General features: G+C 43.5%; 1 protein-coding gene across 2 annotated transcripts; it reads right to left on the reverse strand.

Moving 5' to 3' along the window:
• Positions 1–17270: 17270 nt before the first annotated feature.
• RAN (RAN, member RAS oncogene family) lies at positions 17271–24191 on the reverse strand. 2 transcript variants are annotated; one of them, XM_088482094.1, is made up of 7 exons: positions 24117–24191; positions 22946–22991; positions 22766–22850; positions 19384–19509; positions 18315–18502; positions 17902–18072; positions 17271–17682 (listed from the first exon to the last, which is right to left on the reverse strand). In XM_088482094.1, the coding sequence occupies exons 2-7, from the start codon at positions 22979–22981 to the stop codon at positions 17638–17640; spliced, it is 651 nt and encodes a 216-aa protein (XP_088338220.1). In that variant the 5' UTR covers positions 22982–22991; positions 24117–24191; the 3' UTR covers positions 17271–17637. The 2 variants fall into 2 exon arrangements, with proteins under 2 accessions (XP_088338220.1, XP_088338221.1); XM_088482095.1 differs by lacking the exon at positions 24117–24191 and adding an exon at positions 23962–24110.
• Positions 24192–25999: the final 1808 nt, after the last annotated feature.

Below are 25999 nucleotides of genomic sequence, written 5' to 3' on the forward strand. Positions count from 1 at the left end.
CAACTTTAGTCAGAGAGTGCCGGTTCTCGCAACTAAACACCCATGTTAAGTCACGAGAACCGGCATTCTCCGACTTAATAGCGTGCTGAATTGAATCGCAGCCAATAAGATAAGCTACATATATAAAACTAAGAAATGTGAACAAATGCATGAATTCCAATTATATATAATAGATCTAGTCATCCTTTGTAGTATTATAGAATTAAATACTGAAATTCTATTATAAATTCAGCTGCCAATTAAAATATGTTAAAAATATCTACTACAGGCTCAATTAGTGATAAAAGCTACACCTATGGTATTACATGTCTGTGTAAGGACACGTAGGTTACCCATCCATAGTCTCCTGTCTCCTTGTTTCTCTGAGTGTGCCGGTGCCCAGTAACTAACTCTCTGCTGCCCACCCTTCCTCCTGCAGGTGAAGGCACACCATCTGAGTCTGGCCCACAAGATCCCTGAAGGCGCCAGAGCATCCAATGTTCAGCTGAGACTCGTCCTCCAGGTATTCTTGTACCATGTAATTAAAAAGTTTAAGGGGTCTGTTTATCATACTGTAGTTGTGGACTGACAATCTGCATCACAGCTTATCACAACAATACAAATTGTAGTTACCCCGCAAGTTACCATGCTGGGACGGTTGGCACATGTGTACATATTACAGTTGTGCAATATTAAAAAAATATCAAAAAGGCTGTGCTGTAATGGAGTGTATATTGCATAGGGCTGGAATGCAGATTAGGCAAAGGAAGTGACTGGCCTGGGAATAATTGGAACAAATAGTGGTTTATAGTACTTACAAATTTACAAACTATAATCCATTGACTAACTGATGCAAATCATATACCAGACACATTAGTAACTGTACTATTTCAGTATTCTTTTCTATAGGGCCGGAATGGAAGGACAACAGGCTCAGTTCCAGGGACATTGTTCTTATGAGATGCACGTATGTACTTTGTGCTGATATCGCATGAACAATATGTAACAATGGGAATTATGGATACAAATTTTACATAATGAAAAATAGTGTAGTTTATAGATAAGAATAGATTATTCTGAAATATTTTTAGCTAGTTCTATTTAAATGTTAATCATATACCATAATACAGGGCCGTAACTAGGGCGTTGTGGCCGCTGCCTCCGCACAGAGTGCAACATGTCCTGAGGGTGGAACCAGCTGCACAACACAATTTCTATTTGCCACTGGGCGCCCGTTGCTATTTATTAGTAGCTATGTGCCAGGCTACTTTAGCCCTGCCTGTCACTCTCAGGTTGCCCCACCTCCAGACCCATCTGCAGGGATGGGAGAGAATCCATGACATCTCTCCTCAGCTCCCACATTTCCAAGAGGAGCTGTTTGATGGAAGTTGGAACATGGGCACGCAGAACACGGCGGTAACAGGCCCGGCACCAGTATCCTACATAGAAGGGTCCAGTGTGAGTGCCACTTTGACACACTGGACTCCAGTGCACAGTCACAGCAGGTTAATAGGTTCTAAATCTCAAAGTGCCCTCATACTGACATTTAAACCATTTTAACTATAGTTCTTTAGACCATGGGGATATTTTTCATCTACACAGCAGATTTCATGTCAGTAATCTAATCTAAAGGACACTACTGCTAGCCTCTACTATTAGGATATGGTGTCCTATAGAGAATACTATATTGTGTTCAATTGTGTTCTTCGATCTATGGGCCTGATTCAGAGCCGGTCGCTATTTGCAGTCGTTCGTTAAAAAAAAAGGGGTGGCTATTCAAATGAACCGTTCGCTCTTTGCCGTCTGTTCACGCCTCTAGGTCTGAATGAGCGAACAAAACTTGCGGTCGTTTTTTGGGAAACTACGCCCCCTGACCGCTCGCATCCTACGTCATGTCCGCTATTTATTAGATTAATCGAGTACATCGACCAGGGTATGAGCTGCTCGCTATTCTTGTGGTTGGTTTTTGCTACCACAATTTTGCGAGCAGTTCTGGCTGTAAAATAACCCAGTGACGTGCTCAATGACGCTGCTGTTTTAATTATGCACACCCATAAAATGCCCGTTTTGACCTTTAAGCATGCCTGCGATCGGATCTCCACTCCCCGTTTTCAAGCACCTTCCCCTGTTACCACCCACATACGCCTCTTTCTGTCACTCAAATTATCAGGCATTCGCTATTTTGCGAGCACATGAATTTCGACCGCACTGACTGGTTCGCGCATGCGTATAACGATCCGTATGCATGCACAGTTGGGCAAACATCGCTCGGAACGAACGAGCGGCCGCTTACGAGCGGCTCTGAATCAGGCCCTATGTACATACCTTCCAGCATTTAAACACACAAAATGGGGACAAACAATATTATCAGCAAAGAGCCCCAGGACCAGACTGCCACAGTATCATTTGCCATGGCCCCTCCAGTGTTGCAAACTATCAGTAATACCAAAATATGACATGGTGAGGAGGGGGGAAACCGGGGTTACACCGATTCTCCTTCTCGCACAGGGCACCACAATGTCTAGTTATGGCTCTGCCATAATATCTAGTTTTGGATCCCATTCTATATACTAATCTTTGCATCTCAGTAACTATCATAGAGCATATTGCATTTTACTTAAAATGTCATCATAATATATTTATATTTCTGCATAATAATATAGGATAACTATGAGTATAAAATGAGGAGGACAATGTCCAATTAAGTGAATCAGCCTAATTAAGTTGTATAATGTTCTCATGGAGTAATTTAGTTACTATGGTGTCTGTTTTCTCTTTTTAGGGGTTTGCGGCAGAAATTGCCCCGTGATCTCTATGCCAAGGAAACATCTGGCAATTCCGTAAGTGCTCTCAGTGTGGCTATTTTCAATTTCATGACCTAGCATTTATACGGGTTGGGTACGGGATGCCGGCACTCGGGATCCTGGGGGTCAGAATCCCTATACCGACATCCGGGCAGGGTTAGAATACTGACACCTGTTGGTAAGTATCCTTACCCTACCTCTCCCTCCTTGCACCCTAACCCTAACCTTCCCCCTAGTGCCTAACCACTAACTCTCCCCCTACCCCAATACTTACCGTCGGGATGCCTGTGCCGGGACTGACTGGTGTCGGGATTCCGGCGCTGGCATTCTGAGCCCTGGCATCCCAACTGCCGGGATTTAAACTACCTCTTATTTATACATCTTTTTGTCATACCAATGTAATTCTTATTACACTGACATTTGCATCTCATATTACTCCTCGTGTATCATAATTTATACACAATTTGGAGAAAGGAAAAATAAGTTTCTTGTAATGGAAATGACTGGGCAGAGACACTGGGCCTGATTCATTAAGGATCACTATTGCAATCGCAGCTCCGTAATCGCATGCAGGTCTGCTGCAAAAATATGCTAATGATCGCTATCGCAATACCGTCGCACTGCCAGCATAGACGCCCACTGCCTTCCACTTCCGCTATCTCACATCCGTAATACCTTGCAAACCTCCATAAACATTGGTAACAACGAGTACCATCATTCCCTAACGCAGAATTACAGCAGCCCTGACCTTACTTAGAAATTGCTAACCTCCTTGCACAAGCTGAGTATTCAAGCTGCGTATGCAATTGCAATGGCTAATTTATGCATGTCCCTGCAACGGCGTTCAAATGGACAGACACACATGCGTCTATCCGACCCACCCACCCCCCCTTCACCACCCCCAAATGCTCATTGCCTGTCAATCACTCTGCGTGGTCTCCGTGATCGCAGTGCAATCACAGTGGTGTCTACGCGAACATGCAGTGCGATGCATGCGCAGTACGCACCAATCGCCCATCTGCATATGCTTTAGCAATAGCGATCCGTAATGAATCAGGCCTATAGGCCATTAAAGCTATAAATTAAATAAAAATAATTGTCAGTTTTAGATTTATTTTGTCCAGGTCCATAAGATAAACTACATATATAAAACTAAGAAATGTGAACATAAGCATTGAAAACTTCCAGATAGAACTGGAAAAAAAAATGACATTCCAATAATATATAATATATCTAATCATTCATTATAATGTTTTAGAATTAAACTATTACTGTAGTAAAATATGCTCCTTTATTTCTATTTAATACTGCTCTTGAGGATATGAGAGTAGTTACCATTCCCACCTCCTCCCCAAATCCTTACCCTCTTCATGTCACCCCCTTGTGCCACTACTTCAATCTTTTCCCTTTTGAATGTAATGTAATGTAAGCTCTCACTAGCAGGGCTCAGCGCTCGCGAGCGGGTCTGAATCAGGCCCAGAGTCCATTCTGGTCAATATTGCAGCTCTTAATTTCTCCACAACTATAACTATATAAGCATGTGTATTGCAAACATATATATATATAAAAAGCAGATCTTAGTATATCAATAACAATTCTTCAGTATACACAGGTGTAGTTATATAATATGTGAATTAATACACCATATCCAGAGCCATTCCATGGGGTTTAAGAGACAGTTTTATAGAGCAAGGGCTATTAGGATAGTGTCTCAAATACTCAGGAGAACCTCCAGATGTTACTTACACTTTGTCATTACATACTTTTCATTAGAATTCTTTGGGGAATTGTATTCTGGTTCCATTTTCCCTTTCATTTCTGTTATTTTTAGTATTTTAGTATTTTTAGTATTTTAGAGTATTTTTAGAGTTGGTACATATTGTTAAAACATAAACGTTTAATTCTTCCTATGAATTGATGATCGGAAACTTTAATTGCTTTCCTTTTAGATCAAGACTACAGCTCATTGTAGTGCATGTTCTGTCAGACTACAGCTCATTGTAGCGCATGTTCTGTCAGACTACAGCTCATTGTAGCGCATGTTCTGTCAGACTACAGCTCATTGTAGCGCATGTTCTGTCAGACTACAGCTCATTGTAGCGCATGTTCTGTCAGACTACAGCTCATTGTAGCGCATGTTATGTCAGACTACAGCTCATTGTAGCGCATGTTCTGTCAGACTACAGCTCATTGTAGCGTATGTTCTGTCAGACTACAGCTCATTGTAGCGCATGTTCTGTCAGACTACAGCTCATTGTAGCGCATGTTCTGTCAGACTACAGCTCATTGTAGCGCATGTTCTGTCATCCATCTCGAATGTGCCCTTAGAAGGTGATGAAAAGAACTGCTTGGGCCGAGGCCGTCACCCTGCTGCATTGTCCACTAACACCATCGGCCATTTATCAAATAACATCTTACCAATTAAATAAACATCATTGGTGATTTTAGTGGTTTCAATTAATTACATTTCACAACTGAATTTTATTGTAATCTTATTTTATTGTATTCTTGTTACATAACATTATTCTAAGATCTCATAAGGTTTATGTTAGGGCAGTACCAGCAGAGAGATGATAAGACCATTAGAACTTGAGGTCTTCACCTTTAGCAAGCTGCCTTTCCCTTATAGCAAGGCGTGCCTAAGCCCTGGGGATCGTACCGTCTACATTTCCCACCCCACAAACACACTAATACAAAATAGGTTTTTGGACTGTGGGAGGAAGACGAGACACCTGGAGCAAACCACACAAACATGGGGAGAACATATAAACCACACACATACAGAGGTCATGTCCAAATATAACCCATGACCCCAGCACTGTGAGGCAGTAGTGCCAACCACTGTATATTCATGAGACTGTAGTTGCTAATCTACCAGTAACAAGTAACATCACAGAGGCATAAGACACTGGTTCCTGGTGACTACACAGACTGAATTAGCATTAATATGGACAGTGTACAGGGCCGGCACTACCATTAAGCAGGTTTAGGCAGCTGCCTAGGGCACCAGCACCTGAGGGGATGGTACTGAAGCTCCTAGCACAATAATAATGATGTCTCTGATGTCATTACTTTACTGAACACTGGTGGCAACCACAGTTTGCAAAAGCCATGTCCACCACCTCTGCACTTGTCAGCTGCTGTGTGACATGTCTGGTGCAGCTGCAGTGTAACCAACACCAGCGGTGCCCATCACTGGCCCCCTTCCTTCAGTCTCTGCATGATGACTGCTTCCCTCCTGGAACCAACAGCCACCAATATACTGTTGTCTTTTTCTCCCTTCTCCCTCGCATTTTAAGGCTCTGCCCCCCCCCTCTGAGACTCCACCTAGTTCAGCTACTGTGCCTGATTCCTCCACAGCCAGCTGCTCCAGGGGGTGAACCCAGGAATATTAAGAGGCCACAACCTCCTGCAATCAAAGGATGCTCCAACCAGCACTGCACTTACTGGTGCTGCTGGTCCCGCCCCCTGCACATGATATAAGGGGGCGCGCCGACACAGGGTGATCTTACACTCTGTTATGGCTTTGTTTATTTACATATCCTGACTTGGGACAGACATCAAAGCTTTTTCTGACTTGTGTTCCTCTTGTACCACTACCAATTTTGGGCCTTGCCTTTTGGGTTGTCGGCAGCTCTTTGGTTGTTCACCAAGGTAATGTCAGTAATGGCGGCCACACTGCAACTTCAGGGGATTCAGATAGTATCTTATCTAGACAAACTTCGCATTTCAGACCAGTAAGTGGATCCTCTGCAGGAGCACCTCAACCTGGCAATTCAGATCCCTCAGGTGGCTCCTCAAATAGCGCAAATCCAGCCTAGTGCCTTCTCAGCAAATGGTACACTTGGGGATCCTCTTGGACACTCTAGTCCAGAGGGTTTTTCTCCCATACTATAACATTGTTTCCCTTTGTAATGTGCTACAATCTATTCTCCACGTATAGAGAGTGTTGGTACATCTCTGCATGAGTGTTCTAGGCAAAATGGTCTCTACAGTACCTTCGAAATGTTGGGGTTTGCCCAGTTCCATTCCATGACCTTCCAATTGAAATTCTGACCAAGTGGAACAGATCTCATGTTCAGATTAAGTCCCGGTTAAGGCTATTGTCTTCAGAGACTCATCACCCGCTTCTCTGGTGGCTTCAGACCTCTCACTTGGGCGAAGTATATGTATTCCTCATTGGGAGTGCTCTCTACTCACTACAAATGCCAGCCTCCAGGGTCAGGGAGCAGTCACTCTGGAGATAACCTTCCAAAGACATTGGATGGACCAGGAATCCCAACTTTCCATCTATATATTGGAAGTGCAGGCAATTTACAGGGCCTTGTGTCAAACAACACATCTTTTCCAAGGGCTTCTGGTGAAAGTCTGCTAAGACAAAGCCAGGCCCATAACCTAAATAAATCATCCAGGAAGCACAAGGAGCCTTCAAGTCATGCAAGAAGCAGAATCCTCTGATGGGCAGAACGGTTCTCCCAACTCTGTCAGCAGTCTGCATTCTGGCAGTCAAAAATTGCGAGGCAGATTATCTCAGCCATCAAGATGTACAACAGCTCATGAACTATTGGGTTCACCCCTCCTTAGAAATATTTGCGTCCCATCTGAATCCCAAGATGCCCCGCTACTGTTCCTGGATTTGAGACCGGAGTGTTTTTTTTACTGGATGCACTGTCAGTCCCCTGGACCTTCCCATTAATTTATCTCTTTCCCTACTGTCTTGTGTCATCCATAAGCTGAAACTAGAGGACAAGATCATCATCCTGGTCATTTCAGATTGGCCATCAAGGGCATGGGATGCCGTTCTCAGATGCATGTTGGTGGCACCACATTGGTGGCTTCCCCTAAGGTTGGGTCTTCTCTCGCAAGGCACTTTTCTACATCAGGATCTTCAATGACTGGCTTTGATGTGGCTGTTGAGACAGCCCTCCTGAAGGCCATGAGTTTCTTGAATGCTTTGGTTCGTTTTATGCTTTGTGCTAGGAAACCCAGGGCATAACTAAGGTGGAGGCTGCTGCATAGTGCGGGTTGCCCTTGGGGCGGAACTGCTATGCTAACCAGCCTCTATAATGGGGGGAGGGGGAGAAGCACCCAGTACTCATCTTCAGAGGGCCGAACACCAGTGCATATTACTTAGAGGGGAAGGGGGGGTGCAGGAGGAGCCTGTGTGCAGTGCCGGCCGGCTCCCTCAGTGTCAGGAGCTGAGTGCTGCACTTGATGCTACAGTGCAATACCCGGCTTCTGTCAGTGAGGGGAAGTCTGCATCTTGGTGTCACCCCTTCGACGGGTGACACCCGGGTGCAGACCGTACCCACCTTGTAACGCCAATGAGGGGACATGGGTATAGTATTATATGTACAGGGGACAGCTGCATAGTATTATTTTAAAGGGGGCTGATGTTATATGTAAAGGGGAGGGCTGGTGTATAGTGACATGTGTACACGGGGGCTGGTATATAGTATATGTACAGGGAGGCTGGTGCAGGGCCTGCGCTTCCATTAGGCAACTTTAGGTAGTTGCCTAAGGGCGCCAGGACCTGAGGAGTGGCCCGCTGAGGCTGCATTGGAGAGGGGGCACTGTCTTGCTTCTCCCGAGCGCCTCTCCTGCTGAGAGACCCCCTGAAACCTGCCTACCCCAGCGGCAGACATCCATCTACATCCGTAGGCAAAACCCTTAAACCCTCCTCCCCCCCCCCTTACAGACCAAGTGCAGAGTGAGACACTGCTGCGTCTGGCGCCGATGACGTGAGTTATCGGCCGGCCCACTCTGCCGCTCCGACTCCAGTCTGCTCGGGATCGGGACCAGTGTCTCCCCTTCAGCTGCTGCCTCCCACCCTCCGAGGATGACTTTTGTTGCAGAGTTCCGGCGGAACAAAGTCCCTACTGCAGGACACTGAGCCTCCTCTCCCCCAAGGTGATTTGCTGCTGTTCTGCTACCGCACTCTGCCAGGGCTCCCAGGCAGACAGGTCCTTCAGCTGCTCTGCACTTCTCCTCCTGCGCTCTGCCAGGGATTTCAGGCACACAGGTCTGCGAGCCAATTAGAGCTTGCAGCCCTGTCAGCCTGGGAGCCCTGGCAGAGCGCAGGAGTATCGATAGCAATAGAGGGAGACTATAACCTTGTGGCAAACGTAGCTAACCACCGAGCCCGCGAGGGGACAATTTTCTTCTTTAGGTGGCCTTAATGGGCATGGAACTGCACTTCCGCCCTCACTCACTTCCAGGTCCCTAGCATGAAGGGGAAATATGCTCAACTCTGGCTCTATTTCCTGGCCTGGTCACCTCTTTCCTATCCCTGATACCCCTTTCTGCTGTCCCGTCTGTTCTATCTTGGCCCTGTCACCTCTATCCTGGAACCTCTATTCAGGTCCCTGTCACTCTTCTCTCCTGTCCCCACTGTTCTGTCCTGTCTCTGTCACCTTTATACTTTCCTGTCAGCTCTGTCCTGGTTCTGTCAATGCTGTCCTAGCATTGTCACATCTAGCAAAAAATATGATAGTTGCCCAATCAGCTTAATGATATACTACAGGTGCTTGTAAAGGGCGGGGTTTACACTGAACACAGAAAAAAGGAATTTGCCCCCCAGCACACTGCAGCTAAATCAAAAATACTTGAATCCTACATGATAATAGAAATTCTGAGGTATTGGTTACATACATTTGCAAATATATGAATAAGCGCTGAGCCGACGTCAAGGCTCCTCTATACCAGCGTCCCTAACATTAAGGGGTTCACGAGAAGCAAGGCACCCCAAAACATTCCAGCCAAGGACCATTCCCAGGGCATCACACGAAAAGGGGAAAAAAGGTGATGGTGAAGTGTAAAAGGATAGATGTGTAAAGATAAATCAATAAGTGTTAATGAAATGTAAAAGAATTAAAATAACAAATACACAAACGAATAGAGAAGTGAAAAAATATTCTATGTTAATTAAGTGGTGATGCCATGAGAAAGGTCCAGCCAGAACAACCCCGGGGGCCCCACTCCCAAACGCTCACCCCAAAATAATTATTGCTACATAATAGTAGCACCCACTCTGGGTCATATAATTACAAATTGGTGTATTGCATGTATGAGCTGCGAGCTAACTTACCTTGGAGGTACCCCAAAAAACCTCCACATGGCACTATAAGGATCAGCACCTCCTCCTAATGCTGACTCCCTTCATTCCTCCAAACTGCAAGCAAAAAATATGGTAGTTGCTCAATCAGCTTAATAATATACTACAGGTGCTTGTAAAGGGCGGGGTTTACACTGAACAGAGTTCATTTGTATATTATTTATGTCGTTTTAATTGTTTTACATTTCATTAACACTTATTGATTTATCTTTACACATCTATCCTTTTACACTTCACTATCACCTTTTTTCCCCTTTTCGTGTGATGCCCTGGGAATGGTCCTTGGCTGGAATGTTTTGGGGTGCCTTGCTTCTCGGACGTGAACCCCTTAATGTTAGGGACGCTGGGATAGGAGCCTTGAATTTCTATTATCATGTAGGATTCAAGTATTTTTGATTTAGCTGTGCTGGGTGGCAAATTCCTTATTTCTGTGTTCATTGTCAGATCTACCCTGTCATCTCTGTCCTGTTCGTGTCCACTTTGTGTAGTCCCTGTCACCTCTATCCTATAGATATCTAATATATATATATATATATATATAATCTATATACTGTATAAATATATATATATACAAACTTGTTTGGACAGGGGACATGGCGTTCTATTTATATATATATCTATATAGAAGAGATATATCTATCTAGATATCTATATAGATATATATGTCCATATTTATATATATACTGTATATATGTATAGATGGATGAATATTAAATTTATGTCAGAAAAGGCCATTTTATGATGGGTGGGGAGCACCAAATTACGGTCTTGCCCCTGGTGACAAAAATCCTAGCTTCGGCCCTGCTTCACTTCTATGCTACTTTGCCTGTATCTGGCTTCTCTGCTCTATTGCGTCTCAACTCCAATCTGCCCTTGTCGGGGCAAAATGCCACCAATTGTGGGTCCGTGGTGAGGGGGTGGGGCTAAATGACACACTTTCATATAATTTTACCCCCGCCCCATACGGACCGGCACTTCCTGTTTTTATCTCCACCATTCCGCCCACTTCACTTGTAAATGGGCAGGATGTTGGAGATCCGGCCAATCTTCTGGGGGCGTGGTGGTGATACCCAAAAAATTGGGATCCCATTGCCCAGCCTAAAAAAAGAAACTTCTTAGCGCTCATTTAGGTGGTGGTCTCTTAGAAGTGGCGTAACAAGGGTGGGGCAAGATTACATGTGCCCTGGCCGCTGTGACAGAGGTGCCAGTCAGATCATTCATTATGTGGGTTCCCGCCAACCGCACCAACCCCAGATAACCACCATGTAGGGGCCTACATTGTGTAACGATTGCTCTGTGGTATCTGTATCTGCAATTACTTCATAGTGGTTAGTACCACGCCCGGGATCAACCACCAATGCCTTGAATGAATGTTGTCAGTGTATGTACGAGTACATATATTGGGGCTGCATTTCATTATTTAGTTTGCAAAAGTCAGTAACCAGGCTCAAGTAATTGCAGCTTATTGGATGAGCATCTTTACATAGTACAAATCCAATTAAAAAGTAATTTGTCTCTAAGTATGCGGGTGGTGTTAGGATCACACATGCTATATTATCTAGTGTGCGGCCAGCAGGGTGTGAAAAAATCATGATTTAAAAAAAAAAAAAAAAATCAGATGTTTTTATTGAAATTATTTTATATTTAAATTGGATTTTTTTTCTATTAAAAGTCTTCAGAATCTGATGGGAACAGCTATTATATTTAGAAATAGAAATACTTGATTTGTCAATTTTAAATTCAGATCTCCGCTTCTTGGAGGGATTTAGAAGTGCGGTCAATCTCTTCAATGGATCTAAGGGATGATTGTAATAAGGGCTCAGGGTAGTTTTTTTTACTTAAAAATTCAAAAAGGTGTGCAGCCTGTTGTGAGAACACAACTTTAGAGGAACAATTGCGGCGTAGATGTCTAAATTGACTGGAAGGAATATTATCTAACCAACTCTTATTATGGTTACTAGTGTAGTCAATATAATTACTGGTATCTACTTCTTTATGGTAAGTATTAGTTTGGATGGTGTTATCCACTATGGTTAGTCTAATATCCATAAATGTGATAGTGGAAGGGTGAAAGGTGCTTGTAAAAGTGAGATTATAATTATTTTGATTCCAATATTCCAAAAATTCCAATATGGAATCATCATTCCCATCCCAAACAAAAAACATCATCTATAAAGCGTTTGTAGAGGACCAGGTTCACGCCGAACCAACCCCCTCTAAATCAGCTGCTCCTCCAAGCAGCCTTTATAGAGGTGCGAACCTGGTCCCCATCGCCGTGCCGATGCACTGTAAACAGTGGGTGTGGTCAAAAATAAAATTATTGTCAATCAAAATAAAATAGATGACAAAATAAATTCACGCTGTCCCCTTTCCATCGCATCATCAGTCATTATATATGATTCTACTACCGTGATCCCTCCTGTATGGGGCATGTTGGTATACAACGCACTAACATCACGTCAGAAATTAATTATGAGATAACCATTTAACCGTAGAAATAGAATTTTAAAATCGGTTGTATCCTTCAGATGCGATTTGAGAGAAAAGGCGTGAGGTTGCAAAAAGTGATCAACATAAAAAGATAAATTGGCAGTGAGGGAACAGACAGGAAATTATAGGACGTCCTGGTGGATTGTGCAAAGTTTTATGAATTAGCCTTTATTTATATGGTGCCACAAGTGTTCCGCAGCGCCGTACAAAGGGCCTGATTCAGAGCCGCTCGCTGCTGGCAAGCACTCGCTCTGAATCAGGGCGTGTTTTTTTTTTTTCTCCAGCCAGTTCGCAAAGCTGTGGGTAACCACCCACAGCTTGTGTGAGTGACCTGGAGTCTGTTGCGATTATCTCATTATCCATGTTTGGTCCTAGGGGTCAGAGTGTTTTCAATAAGAAAATCCACTTAAGCTCTACTTTATTGATTTACTTTTCCTAGTCCCCACCCTCTCTCCAAACTGGTGTGACCAGTTTGATTCCCATATATTCTAGCCCTGTGGGGTTTTGATTGTATATCTCTTTGAAGTGTCTTGACAGGTTATGGGTTTCTTAACCTTTTCTTATATTTCCCATATGTTCCCCTATTCTTGTTTTCAAGGTTCTTGTCATTCTCCCCATGTATTCAAGCCCGCAGGGACAGTTGATAAGATAAATGACCCCCTTACTTTAGCATGTGATGTGCTCTCTGACTTTGAAAGATTTTTGTGTGACATTAGACGAAACTGGGTAGTTTTTTGGTTGTCATGCCATGTATTCTACAGTATGTGCATGTACCACAATAGTAGAAACCTTTATGTAATGCCGTACCCATAAGGGTGGTTTGTCTTTGTTCTTACTGAGATAACTATATGTCAAGTGTGTTTTCAAGTCTTCGGCTTTCCGATAGACTATCCTTTGTATCTCTGGTAAGATGTCTGCTAAGGTTTCATCTTCCAAAAGAATGTGCGCAGTATTTTCTCTAATTTCTTACTATCTTGAGTGAATTGGGTGATAAAAGCGGCTTTAAATTTGTCATTGTTTTTTTCCATTTTATCTATCCATGTCTTTGATTTTCTGTAGGTCAATATCTAATGTCTTCTTTGTACTACTTTGTCTAGAAACTATAGTTTCATGCCGGTGGCTTGGCTCTCGAAGTCTTCCATTTTAGTACAGTTTGCATCTAATGGTGGGTACACACTGGGCGATATTACTGAGCGACTGCACAATTACAACATCGTAATCGTGCAATCGCTCAGTAATCGTGCACTTTTCTGTCGGAAACAACCAGCGATGCGCACTCCCGTTGGTCGTTTCCGACATTGTCCATTGCCTGAACATGCAGCACAATCTGACGACCTGCAGCAGTTCAATTCCAAGTGATGTTACATCACCTTGTCTACAAGTACTTTCCTGTACAACCCTATGGTGGTGCTGGGTGAAGCTGGCATGAAATCAATGTGATGTAAAATCACCCAGAATTGAATTGCCCCATTAAAAAACAAATCTATATCGGACATGTTATGTGCTAGAATTTCAGGATTGTAAACTGTACAAATGTGCAGTGGCAATATTACTTGCAGTGTTCCATAGACCACACTAGCACTATGTGAAAACAAATGACAAAGCTTGGCACAGACATAAATAGATTAACCCCAGGTACCTGTGATTGACATTCATCATTGCATAAGGTGCCAGATTGCCCCCACACTCCACATCACTTAGGATGACATTTATTATTTGCTCATTATATAGCACCAGCATAATCCCTTGAGCTTTATACACTGTGTATGCCAACAGGTACTGGGTATGGTCCCAATTGTAAATTCTATCTATAAGACTAGTGCGCTTAACAAATCCATAAAGGAGAAATTTGGAATTCCTTTGACAAGTAATTTTTCTTTGAGCTCACACAAAGCTGCCAGCTGGTTTATATTATAGACTAACCGTTGAGAAAAGAAGACATGCTGGTTTCCAAAGACATGTCTGCACAGGAGCAATGGTAATAGGCCCCTAAAACACTAACCTCAGACATCATTTAAAACATGACATTATAAGATATGGTAGTATGCATGGGGATAGAACTGTTGTATTTGAAGTTACAGAACCCTGCATAAATCTGATCTAACTGCCAGAAACCAAATATATAAACTGCCCTGCATGTCTAGATATTCCTTCATGACGCCCCCACCCCTTCTGTTTTCTTTATTAAAGTAGTAGTTATCCCCTCCAAAAATCATCACTGAATCGGTATGAAATACCAATGCCAGAAAGCAGAACCCCAACTAAGGTAAGTTTCTAACTATTCCACACCCTGTCTTCCCCCCCTTAAATCTCCCTTAGGGGTGCCTAAACCTAAGGGAGGCGACAGATACAGTAGTGGCCAAACTCCCATTACAGTCCACATTTTAAGGATACCTATGCTTGAGCACAGATTGACTGAATTACTAATTAAGGTAATTTGATTTACATGTCTGGACTCAAGCATGGATATTCTTAAATCCTGTACTGTAAAAGGCAGAGTTTGAGAACCACTGCTATAGTAGAGGATTGCTGGGAAATAAAGCATGTACATGGTTTTTGGAATAGGAATTATGGACAGACCTTATCAAGTATTTAAGCTCAGAAGCAAAAACATGGAAACTTCTCAGAAACTGTCCCATCTGCTTGTTATTTTTAATAAAACTGCTGGTTATGCTACATACCAGCAATGCTGATCTCACTTGTTACATATAAAATGGAGATCTTGCTGCTTGCTTTAACAGTACAGATATCAGAAGCAACATTTGTCTTACACAGAAGCCTTACACTGAAGGCGGTGTCCAATTAGCCCAATATTGTATGGGCGCTAACGGATCAGCAAAAATCAAGCATTTTTTGCATATTACACCGATTTTTTTTCCACCCTATAATTTCAAACGAAATTATCTCATAAAAAACACAGGGCCCGCTGTAAGCTCACCTTTTTAGGTTTAAAAAAAAAAAAAAAACGCAATTGTTGTTGACTCTTTTGGGACACAAGTCCCGAAAAATATCCACGATATGTGCCAGCGTCAGGCAGCACTTCAGGGCTAATAGGACAGACCCGCTGCAATCAATTAGCAGCACTGCTAATTTGATACCACACTCAAGTTTCTTGTAAGAGCCACAAGACTAACAAAAAAACCCAACCACAACCTCTAATATTTTACAGGGGCTGTGGCCGATATGACAATGTGTCAGAACTATTTACCTAGCAAACACTGCTGGCTTTCAGCCTACTTTGGAATAATTTTTTTTTTTACTCCTGCATTTAAATGCAACACTATGCTTTGTGTGCCATAGCAGGTTAACACTAGATTTGCCACTATATACACACAGCAATGTTTCAGATCCAGTATCAGGGACTGTTACTATACATGTTTTCCATATCACAGGGGGCACACAGATGTCTTACTCACTGACCTTTTAAAATGCTTACAGTTGGTACAAGCTATGCTGCTTGAGACATACCTGGAAGATAGTCCCTTAAGCATGTACGAGAAGCACTGACCTATAGAACACTGGAGCATTCATGTGAACAGTATCTGCACTCATACCAATGTTGGCAGTTAACCAATAAGGGTACAACTTTTATAAAGACAAACATGGTTTGGTACATCAGATATGTCAAACTAAGCAAGAGTTAGATGCTCTAATATTAAGCCATACTACCCTTTAAGATTCTTGAGGGGAGATTATAGCAACATGCATTGTGCCACTTTAACTCTTCCTGCTTCACCTATTTAGTGAGGTGAAGTTGGAAGCAGTACCGATAATATGTATTAACATCTCATCTGCCAGAGTTGGGATGTGAAAACTCACCTCGGCAATGACCGCCAGAGCAAACAGTGCATCAGCCTAATGCTGATACGGTCTCCATTCTCAGCCAGCTCCAGTGGGTATGTGCGAGTTCTCAAGCGCTTCCAAGAGCCCAGCAGCATGGACAGTGCTGACCCTGCTGTGGTGAAAGGGGAACAACTGCTGCAGCTGTTGATATTGATGGCTGCCAAAACAGTCAGTGCCATCCAATGCATGGTCAGTGGCACATCAGCACACCATCTTGTGGATAAGCAGCCGGCACAGGTAATGACAGGGGCACATAGCATCCCTGTCACTTACAAGCAAATCCCTCAATACATATGGGGGGGAGGGGAGGGGCAGTATCAGTGCACATAACATGCACTGACCCCGTTCCTCTCCCACATTCCCCCGCTTGGTAACAAATTTGCATTTGTGCCACTTATACTAGTGCTTGTTAAGTTGGTAGAGAACCACATATGCTGCAGCTGATAAGTTATCTTCCAATACCATTTGCCAAAAGGTTTGGTAACCTGATCTTTACCACAACCTCCAAACAATGCCAGTCACACCAACTTTATTGGGTTTTTAAGTTTAGTGTCATTGCATTTTGCAGTTTGCTTCCGAAGCAATACCAATGTCAATGCCCAAGTCTACATCAGCAAAACTAGTGGCCCCACCAATGACAACCATAGACTACTCTACAATATTAAAGGAAGCAAGCTTCATTTACATAGAAATTTCTCTATCTTGCAAGAACAGAGGGAGTAAATTAATCTTTGACTACACATGTATAGCTAAGACTCTGAACAACATTGAGGGACTAAACAATGAAACTAAAAAAAAAATAAAGTATGCTGTACTATACAGGGCTGCAAAAAGCAGTTTATTGATCCAAATCCACATTTGGAACATACGTGCAACTAGTGAATGACCAAGAAAAGTGTTGACAACATTTGAAGATACTGTAGTAAAAAAACAAAAACAAAGCCATTAACTAAAAATGGGAAACTTGAGCATCAAATCTTTTAAACCACAATTAGTGTAAACACCAGGATAGAGAAACTATGAACATTAAAGTACTAGGGTATTTGAAATACAACTTTATTATGATCTAAACGAAAAGGTAAGGGGGAATGACAGTAACAAACAAGATTCACCATTGAATATTGTGATGCGACTGTAGCAGTCTTAACTTAGATTGGAAATTTTAGGGATTATTATTTGCAGTCCCAAACAGCTAAATACGCAGGTCCAAAATATGAAGGATTTATTAAGTTTCTCAACCGCCACATTCACTCCGAAGCCCATTCATCTCCTTCAGCATCCCAAAAAGATTAAGCACATGTTTTGCTCAGCTAGATAATAAAGTGGCAAACACGCTGCACCATTGACATCACAGGACAGTTGCCTATAAAACTAGACTTCTGACTCTGGGCTCCAGCTTCATTAACCTCACAGATCATCATCTTCATCTGGCAATGCTGTGGTCTGAGCAACCTGGGGAGAAAAAATAAAATAAAAATAATTTCAGTTTGTATGTAAAAATGTCTACATCTGCCTTTTTCTTTTTTGGGAACACTTCTAAAAGGCAGTGTTTATTAGAAGACATAACACTGAGCAGAAGAGATTGCAGGACTAAAATGTGTTTATAACATAGCTGTTGACTTCGGTTAACTAGGCATACAGATTGGCATAATGGCAATTGTTAGAGCTTACCTGTAGATCAATTTCATACTGTGCTGCCAATTCAGGATCCATAACCACTTCTGGTGGTGCAAGAGCAGGCATGGCTACAAACTCAAGATTGGGATCACCTATCAGTTTCCTGGCAAGCCAAAGGAAGGGCTTTTCAAAATTGTAGTTGCTCTTTGCTGAGATATCATAGTACTGGAAAAATAAAGTCAAATACCAGAATTTACACCAAGATCTGAAGACAGGATTAGGACCAGCAATAAAAATTATGTACACATTTTTCTAATACAGAACTCCAGCTTACATTAAAATATAAGAGTGCCATCAATTTGCAGACTTTTACTTGAGAATTTCCAATTTTAGGGGGAAAAAAAAAAAAAAAAAAAAAAAACAACAAACATGTAGCAATACAGATTTCTTTAGGTCATGAAACCAACCTGAAGGTTCTTCTTCCTATGAAAGACGATGGACTTTGCTTTAACTTTTCTGTCCTTAATATCCACTTTGTTGCCACACAAGACTATGGGAATATTTTCACATACTCTTACAAGATCTCTATGCCAGTTGGGTACATTTTTGTATGTAACTCTTGATGTAACATCAAACATTATTATGGCACACTGAGCTGAAAAATAAAGCAACATTATTTTTTTTTTTTTCCCCGAACGATTAAAGAAAAAAAAACATGGGTAACATTTCACAAAATCTCAAGATTATATAAAGACAATATCTGGCAACAGCCAAATATGGCCATTGCCATTTTTGATTTTGTTACAATTAGACAAAATTCTAAACATGAAATAAAGAAAAAGGAACTATGAGAACAGAAAGACTAGAAGTAAAACTATTGATACGCCATATAATGGCATTAGATTTATAAAACCAAATCTGTGCTACCAAGATAGTCATGTAAAGTTAACATCTTTCACAGGGAGAGCATGTCACTACTGTATTCAAACATAGAATGATTGTAAACAGGGGAAGGGGAGGTGGGGGACATCTTCTTAGATCAAGGAAGTTCCGATACGAATAATTTAAAGGGGGAATCAAACCTGTATGCTCAAATACCTTTCAGATGTTTTCCTGCAATTGGTTAGCGCATAGCTACTATAAACCAAAATCTACAGCTGTGTCCACTTTCATCTTTTGCCACTTTGATGACAAACATGCGCATGTCAGGCACTGGCGTCTTTCCCACCATGCAATGCTATGGTTTGCAGGTGTAAACTTCGTTGGCGGCACGCAACTCACACCATACGTGGCACAATTAGCTGCATCAGTGGCAAAGATGCAAGAGGACACACATTTGTAAGATTTCATTAATTCTGGCTTTTTAAATGTACAACATTCAATTCACAAGTATATATTCCAACATTTACTGAAAGCAGACAGTAAATATATATTAAAAAAAAAGTGCCAGTATTGTTACAGATTAGCAACTCATTAGAATATAAGAAAATCTTAATCTAAACTGGTTATTAAGAAAGGACTGTACGCAAGACTTACCTTGGATGTAGTAACCATCACGGAGACCACCAAACTTCTCTTGACCAGCAGTATCCCACACATTGAATTTGATTGGCCCTCTGTTGGTATGGAACACCAGGGGATGGACTTCAACACCAAGTGTAGCTACAAGAAACAAAGTATTAACCTACCCATGCGGATTTTGTAAGCAAAACAGACAATATTGCCGAGATCACAGATCAGTGAATACATTTGACCTCTTGGGGGAGGTATGGATGAGGGATGGATAGACAGGTACTTTGATCAGTTTAAAGTGTGGCCAGGACAACATCCTAACACAGGGGTGGCCAAAACATTTATTGTGAACATGCGACCAGTTGACTGCGGTGGAAGTCTGCCGCTGCCTACTTTATTTTCCGGGCGCCTGCTGAGATCTTGTTACCGGCAGCTCTTTGCTTCACTGCAAGCAGAGGCTGGATCACAATCCTGAGCTCTGCCTTCCCCCCAGTGGGTGAAGAGAGAGAAGTCATGACGTGCTGAGCAGGAGAATCAGGAAGGATGGCGGTGGGTGCAGGGGCAGGGCTTAAGGCATGTATAGTGTGTATGTATGGGGCATTGAGCGCATAAGGGGCACTACTTTGTCCTAATGTGAATAAAGAACACTATGTGGTGTAATGTAAATCATGGGTACTATGTGCAGTTAGTGTTCACTCTAGCTCCGGGGGCAGGCAGGGCGCCGGAGCTAGAGCGCACACACGGAAAGGGGGCGTGTCTATAAGACACATGACCCTTTTCGGCACTCTTGGGGGCGTGCCCAACACTTACGGACAAGCCGGGCAGCCCCAAAGCGCTGCTGACAGGGAGAATAGATGCAGGCGCTCATTCACTGGGTCATCGCACATTTCCCCACCTGTGGGACACTGCGACCCGCATGTGAAGATGGCACCCACAGGCTGTGAGGGCAGGGTGCTTTTTACCCTCCTGAAGGAAGGCGGGGCCCTGCGCCCCACTAAAACAGCCTAGTGGGAACGCTACGTAGTGTAACATGAATAAGATTGTCCTACTGTGTGGTGTAGTTTGAATTGGATACTATGATTTCAGCAGGACAGTCCCACACCCCTTGCTGCAAGGTCAAGTCCCCTTTGTCGTGCTCTATAGATCACAAAAGGTTTTTAGCTCTAAGTAGAGCAATTCCAAAAATCTGGCCACCCCTGCCCAAGTCTTCTAAAAAGCTGTGGCCAACTGCAAACTCACGAGAAAGCACCAGTCAACATAGAATAGTCATGCACATAAAAAAAAAAAAAAAAGAAAAAAAAAAAAAAGGAGTGTTTGGCTATGTACCTGCTACTTCAAGCAGAGTTTTACAAAGGCAACAAACCAAAAGCTATACCTGGTCTACTAAACCAGTTCAAATTAGCAAAGCCCTTTGAGACAGCATTACGAGAACATAGGTAAACTTTCTATGTAGAAGATCTGTTCATGATTGTACAGGTCAGACATTGAGCTTTTTATTGCAGGTATGCCATCTCAGAGCAAGCAGGACAAATGCTTATTACATTGAGGAAAATTCAATAAAATCGACAATATACTCCCAGAACGTGTTAAGGCACTCTAAGGCAATGTACCTTCAATCATTTTTCTTTGCTCTACATGAAGGGGCACAGGAAAATGATACAGGACAGTTTATTGTAATAAGTAGCAGCCATACATTGTAGGATATACAACCCCTAAAAAGCAGCCTCACTGTGGTAAGCTCATCAACGCAAGGAGGTGTACAACACATTATTCACGCCTTTTAGTTTCGGCACATGCCACAAATCTGCAAGAGTAAAATATAGGGGTCTATTTACTAAACCTTGGATGGCGATAAGGTGCCAATCATCTCCTAATGCTGCATACACACGTAAAGATTTTCTATCCAACTAGTTTATTAGTTGGAAAGAAAATCTGGTAACGTATGGGAGTAACTTATGATCAGCAATTTGCTCATAAATGCCAGAAAACAGATGAAAATGGTAATCAGACATTTGTTAAATGTTTGATCTAAACAATTTGTTCAAACAGTTTGTGTCCATTTTCCGACGTTTGGGAGCAAATTGCTTATTGTCATTTGCTTTCATACCTTACCAGATTCTCATTCCAACCAATCAACTAGTTGGATGGTTGGACAGAAAATCTCTATGTGTACCCAGCTTAACTGTCACTTTTCAAAACAACCTGGGACATGGCAGTTAGGAGCTGATTGGCTGGTAACATCTCCATTCGAGGCTTAGTAAATAGACCCCATAATCTGGTATCTCCTAGTGCACAGAACAATGCTGCCTGTGTTCCTATTAGTATATTCATGTTATGGGGCAATGTATTTCCCATCTATTAGACAAAATGGTGGGGCTTTTTAAAGACTCACAGTGGCTATTCCCTACACCTTGAAAAAGAACCTGGCATCCTTCTGAAAGGAGGATAACAGTCTTTGCTGCAGGGACATTTTATGGGATCCCTAGACATCAGTTTGACCCTTGCAGACATCTTTACGTCAGAGGATAGGCACTCGCTTTTTCTTTAACAAAAAAAAAGGTTTTTGTACTACAACCTTTTTTTTCTCCATTTAATTTTGGAATTAAAACCTGGAGTATATCCGTGGAATATTAGACAGAAGTCCGGCTTTCATTATTTAAAGAAACCCATGATGTGCACTCCAAATAGGAAGATTTGTGAGTGAACTGTGTGGGGGGCACCCCTGACTTTTCATTTATGGTTGTGGTCTGTTACCTGATCCAAAAGATATAATATACATACTTGATCACGTTTTGGAGGCAGGGAGTTGTGTGCCTATATCCATGCACTTGTGGAGGTTCCGATTACTACACATCGAAGAAAAGACTATACAATAGTCTTTAAAGACCAAAAAATGATTGAAACAATTAACAGTATTAAGATGTTTACACGGTACGATTAAAATTAACGATATTTGTCGATCATATTGTTTAGTTTTTTGGTGCCCAACGACCTGCGATGCGCAGGCACATATGGACGATAACAATATCGTCCAGGTTACTTTAGGAACGTGCGATTGTTGATCGCAGTTAGTCATTGGTGGTGTACTGGATGATAGATATCGATCATCCAGCATACCCGGGAGATCGAACAATATAGTTATCAATCGTCCCGTGTATATGCACCATTACACAATTGGTCTTTTTTCTATTCAAAAGTATACACTGATCTGTTACACAGGGAAACCATTTAAACCAAACGAATGCCAAGATAATGCCATCTGCAGCTCAATTGTCAGACCCTGAGCACAACAATGAAGCGATTTATACATATAAACCTCAGAACGAGTACGATTTTAAGCTTTTCAACACTGTTTACATTCATATACTCATGTTAAAATGTAAGGACGTCAGGAAAGTCTACATACCTACATATTTCTTTTCAAATTCGCCAGTCAAGTGACGTTTCACAAACGTTGTTTTACCCGTACCACCATCACCAACCAGAACAAGCTATGAGGGGGAAAAAATAAAAATTAGGCACTACAATTTAAGACAGAGCAAAATGAAGTTAAAAAGGTCTTTGTTCTTCCAGAAGGTTGCATTACCTTAAACTGAACTTGAGGTTCTCCTTGGGCTGCCATGGTTTTTTAGCTAAGGAAAAAAATAAAATGACATTTAGATTTTGTTGTGTCAGCAACATGGGCAGCTCCATTGAGAACTATATAAGTAGAACACATCCACTAAGCAGGCAGCTTTATGCTTATTAAGGCCAGAGGGGTCAAACCATCTTCAATATAGAGCAACATCCATATTCTGACAGACCTGTTTTATATGTACATGCACATCTACTACTACTAATTATTGGGTCACTACATGCAGCTTGTGTGAGGCTGTATTAGTTACTAACTTACAGCAAGTTACAGGCTGCCAAGTCTTACCCACATGGATGGTAAAACACATAACTGAGGCCATGATAAATAAAAAAAAAAGATATAGCAGACAAAGAAAGGGATGCAATGCAGACAGGTTATATGGTGATAGATGCGTTTCAGGATGACATCTACGCCAGGAGTACAAAACTGCCCTAATACAACACGTCAACCAGATAGGGGACAGGAAAGTTCAGGATATCACGTCTGAGAGCCCGGTCCCGGGGAAGGAGGAAGCGGGGAGCAGTGAGGCGGCGATGGTGGAATATGGGGGGGGGGGCTGGGAATACTCCCGCCATTCATTGCCACATGCGGGAAGTGACTGAGCGGCTACTAATGGCGCAGGCGCTTCCTCCGACCAGGCCCGATTCTCCCATTGTCTGTCCACCCCCGCCCCCTCCCGGTACACTGCACCCTATATCCCCACACTACGGACTGCCCCGGGCCGCGGCCTCTTATCAGCACCGGCGTCGGGCGGCGCCCTTTGCTGCTTAGTCACTGGCTGGGGAGGAGGCAGGGAGCGAGGCCTGGCTGACAGCAGCCTGGGAGATCCGACAGGACGGCGGCTACTAACCTCCAAGACCGCGGCGTAACAGCAGAGCGAGTAACCCGCACCGTTAGGGGAAAAGCGCGCCAAGCCCTCCCCGTCCCCTGCCCCAGGTGGACCCAGCGCCGCCGCCCGTTCCACTCACCGACACGGGATCCCGCCCAGAGCTACGGGAATGTGTTGAACGGGGAGCAGGCAGTGTCTACACGTATCGGGCAAGCCGTGCCGCTAAGGATGGCCGGGATGCGCGGCGGATGGAGCGGGGAGGCCGGGGGGTGTTTCTCGCAGAGGAGCCCTCACCTTCCAGAAGAGTCTGTGAGACAGCTAGAGAAAATGGCGGAAGCGGGATTCAAATAGCAGGGTGCGCGCTGGGTGGGAGGGACATCACGTGGGGGGGAAGGGTTCTGACGTCACTGCGGGCAGCACTGCGGCGCGCGGACATGGCGGGCGGGAAAGGGGCCTGAAACGCAAGCGGCGCGCGCAGTTCCCTGGAACATAGGACCCCGGGGGGAGGAGGAGGAGGAGAGAGCAGGAATGTGCTGCTGCCTTGTTTCCATGCTGCTGCACTAAACTCACAAAGAACTGTTTTACTCTGTATGCCACAGAGAAGCCTACTGCAGGCCCTGGGTTACATACATCTGGCGCACAGAACACGGTGAACCTGGTAACCTGCTTCTCCAGTTGTTGGGAGTACAGGTGGCAGATTGCAGGCATCAGTCTGCTGTCTGTCATGCCATATAATTCACGGCTCATCTCACACGATGAGGATATGTGGTTGTGCAATATAATATCTGTCTTGACTAATAAAGGTACGCACACGGAGCGATATAGCGACCGATCCAACGGTTTAGAACGATATCGCTGCTGTAGTGTTCCGTGTGTGGGCATGATATCGCCCCCGTGGGGTCTCGCTCCTCCGGATCTTTCTGCGTGTTAAATTGATCTATGGAATCAATGAACAATCTCATGCAGCGTTATGCAGTTGAGGGAGGGGGGTGCTGGCATATTGGGCGGTTGGCCATTGGATCGCTCTGTTTGTGTGGGGACCGCCCTAAATGTCGACGGTCACATCGCAAGGTGTATATCGCACCATGTATGGGGCCCATAAGTTCTGATGCCTTTTTAGTGTGGTCAGCTGGGGCTTACATGTGTCTCACTTTTCCCACCCCAAATCTGTAACTTACAAGTACTTCATTTTAGGGCCGGCTCGAGGCACGTTCGACCAGTGCGGAGCAAACACGGCGCCACTCCATAGTGGGCACATCACTCCCAACCAGTATTGATTTCAGTAGGACAGCCCCGTTTTTGGCACTGCACCGCTGTTTTACCGCTGGAGGTTGGACACCTCTACCGCTGCGGCTGTGCCGGCCATCCATCCAGTGCAGGAAGAGGGCTGGCGGCTGCCCAGCTACTGACGTAGTGCTGGGGCTCGCCCCCAGCCTGACGTTAACGGGAGGCGTACCATATGGGCATGCCCCCAAATAATGTCATTTTGTGGGCGTGGCCTATGGTAATTAGACATACCCATTTTACACCCTTGTACATATAGGCCAGGGATGGGGAACCTCAGGCCCGGGGGCCGTATAAGGCCCCGGAATCATTTGGACTGGCCCTCAGAGCTTTTTTATAATATCCTCATCTGGCTAGCAGTGTGCCTAGAATGGCACCCTGCAGCCAGAATCTATGCAGCAGTGCTGCCTGGAGTAACCTTAGGATGCTTCAGACGGTCACTCCGCTGCCCTTACAGCTCCCCAGAGCGTCCTCAGGATGCTCCAGGTATTGCTGTAATCATCGGTGATTGTGGCCCCTCCCCCATGTAATATCACACGGAGGGGGCGTGGCCTGCACCGGACCCGCAAACAATATATATATCAAAATGGCCCTTGGCAGAAAAAAGGTTCCCCGCACCTGGTATAGGCAGAGATATGTAGAATGATGCTTACTTATATGCTTACATCAGTAAAGCATTTTGGAGACACATAGGTATCTTTTCCATAGAGTCCGTTATTCTTCCCCATAAATCAGGTATGTTGCTAAACAGAAACTCATGGTGTGTATATATAAATCACTATTTTGATGACACTTTACACACACTTAAAAAAGTTGAATAATTTATTCATACCAGATGGAAAGGGTAAAAGCCGATTCAGTATACACTACAAGTAGTATGGAACCCGGGTGCT

Source organism: Taudactylus pleione, unplaced genomic scaffold, assembly GCF_031769625.1.
Source record: "Taudactylus pleione unplaced genomic scaffold, aTauple2 ptg000282l, whole genome shotgun sequence".
Lineage (NCBI taxonomy): Eukaryota > Metazoa > Chordata > Amphibia > Anura > Myobatrachidae > Taudactylus > Taudactylus pleione.

What these genes read in the sequence shown, in the direction of transcription:
- RAN (XM_088482094.1), bottom strand. Translation starts at nt 22,981, where the DNA reads ATGGCAGCCCAAGGAGAACCTCAAGTTCAGTTTAAG. An exon ending in TGATGGTTACTACATCCAAG is followed by an intron (nt 18,503 to 19,383) that starts GTAAGTCTTGCG and finishes TTTATTTTTCAG; the next exon opens with CTCAGTGTGCCATAATAATG. An exon ending in ATAGGAAGAAGAACCTTCAG is followed by an intron (nt 18,073 to 18,314) that starts GTTGGTTTCATG and finishes TTATTTTTCCAG; the next exon opens with TACTATGATATCTCAGCAAA.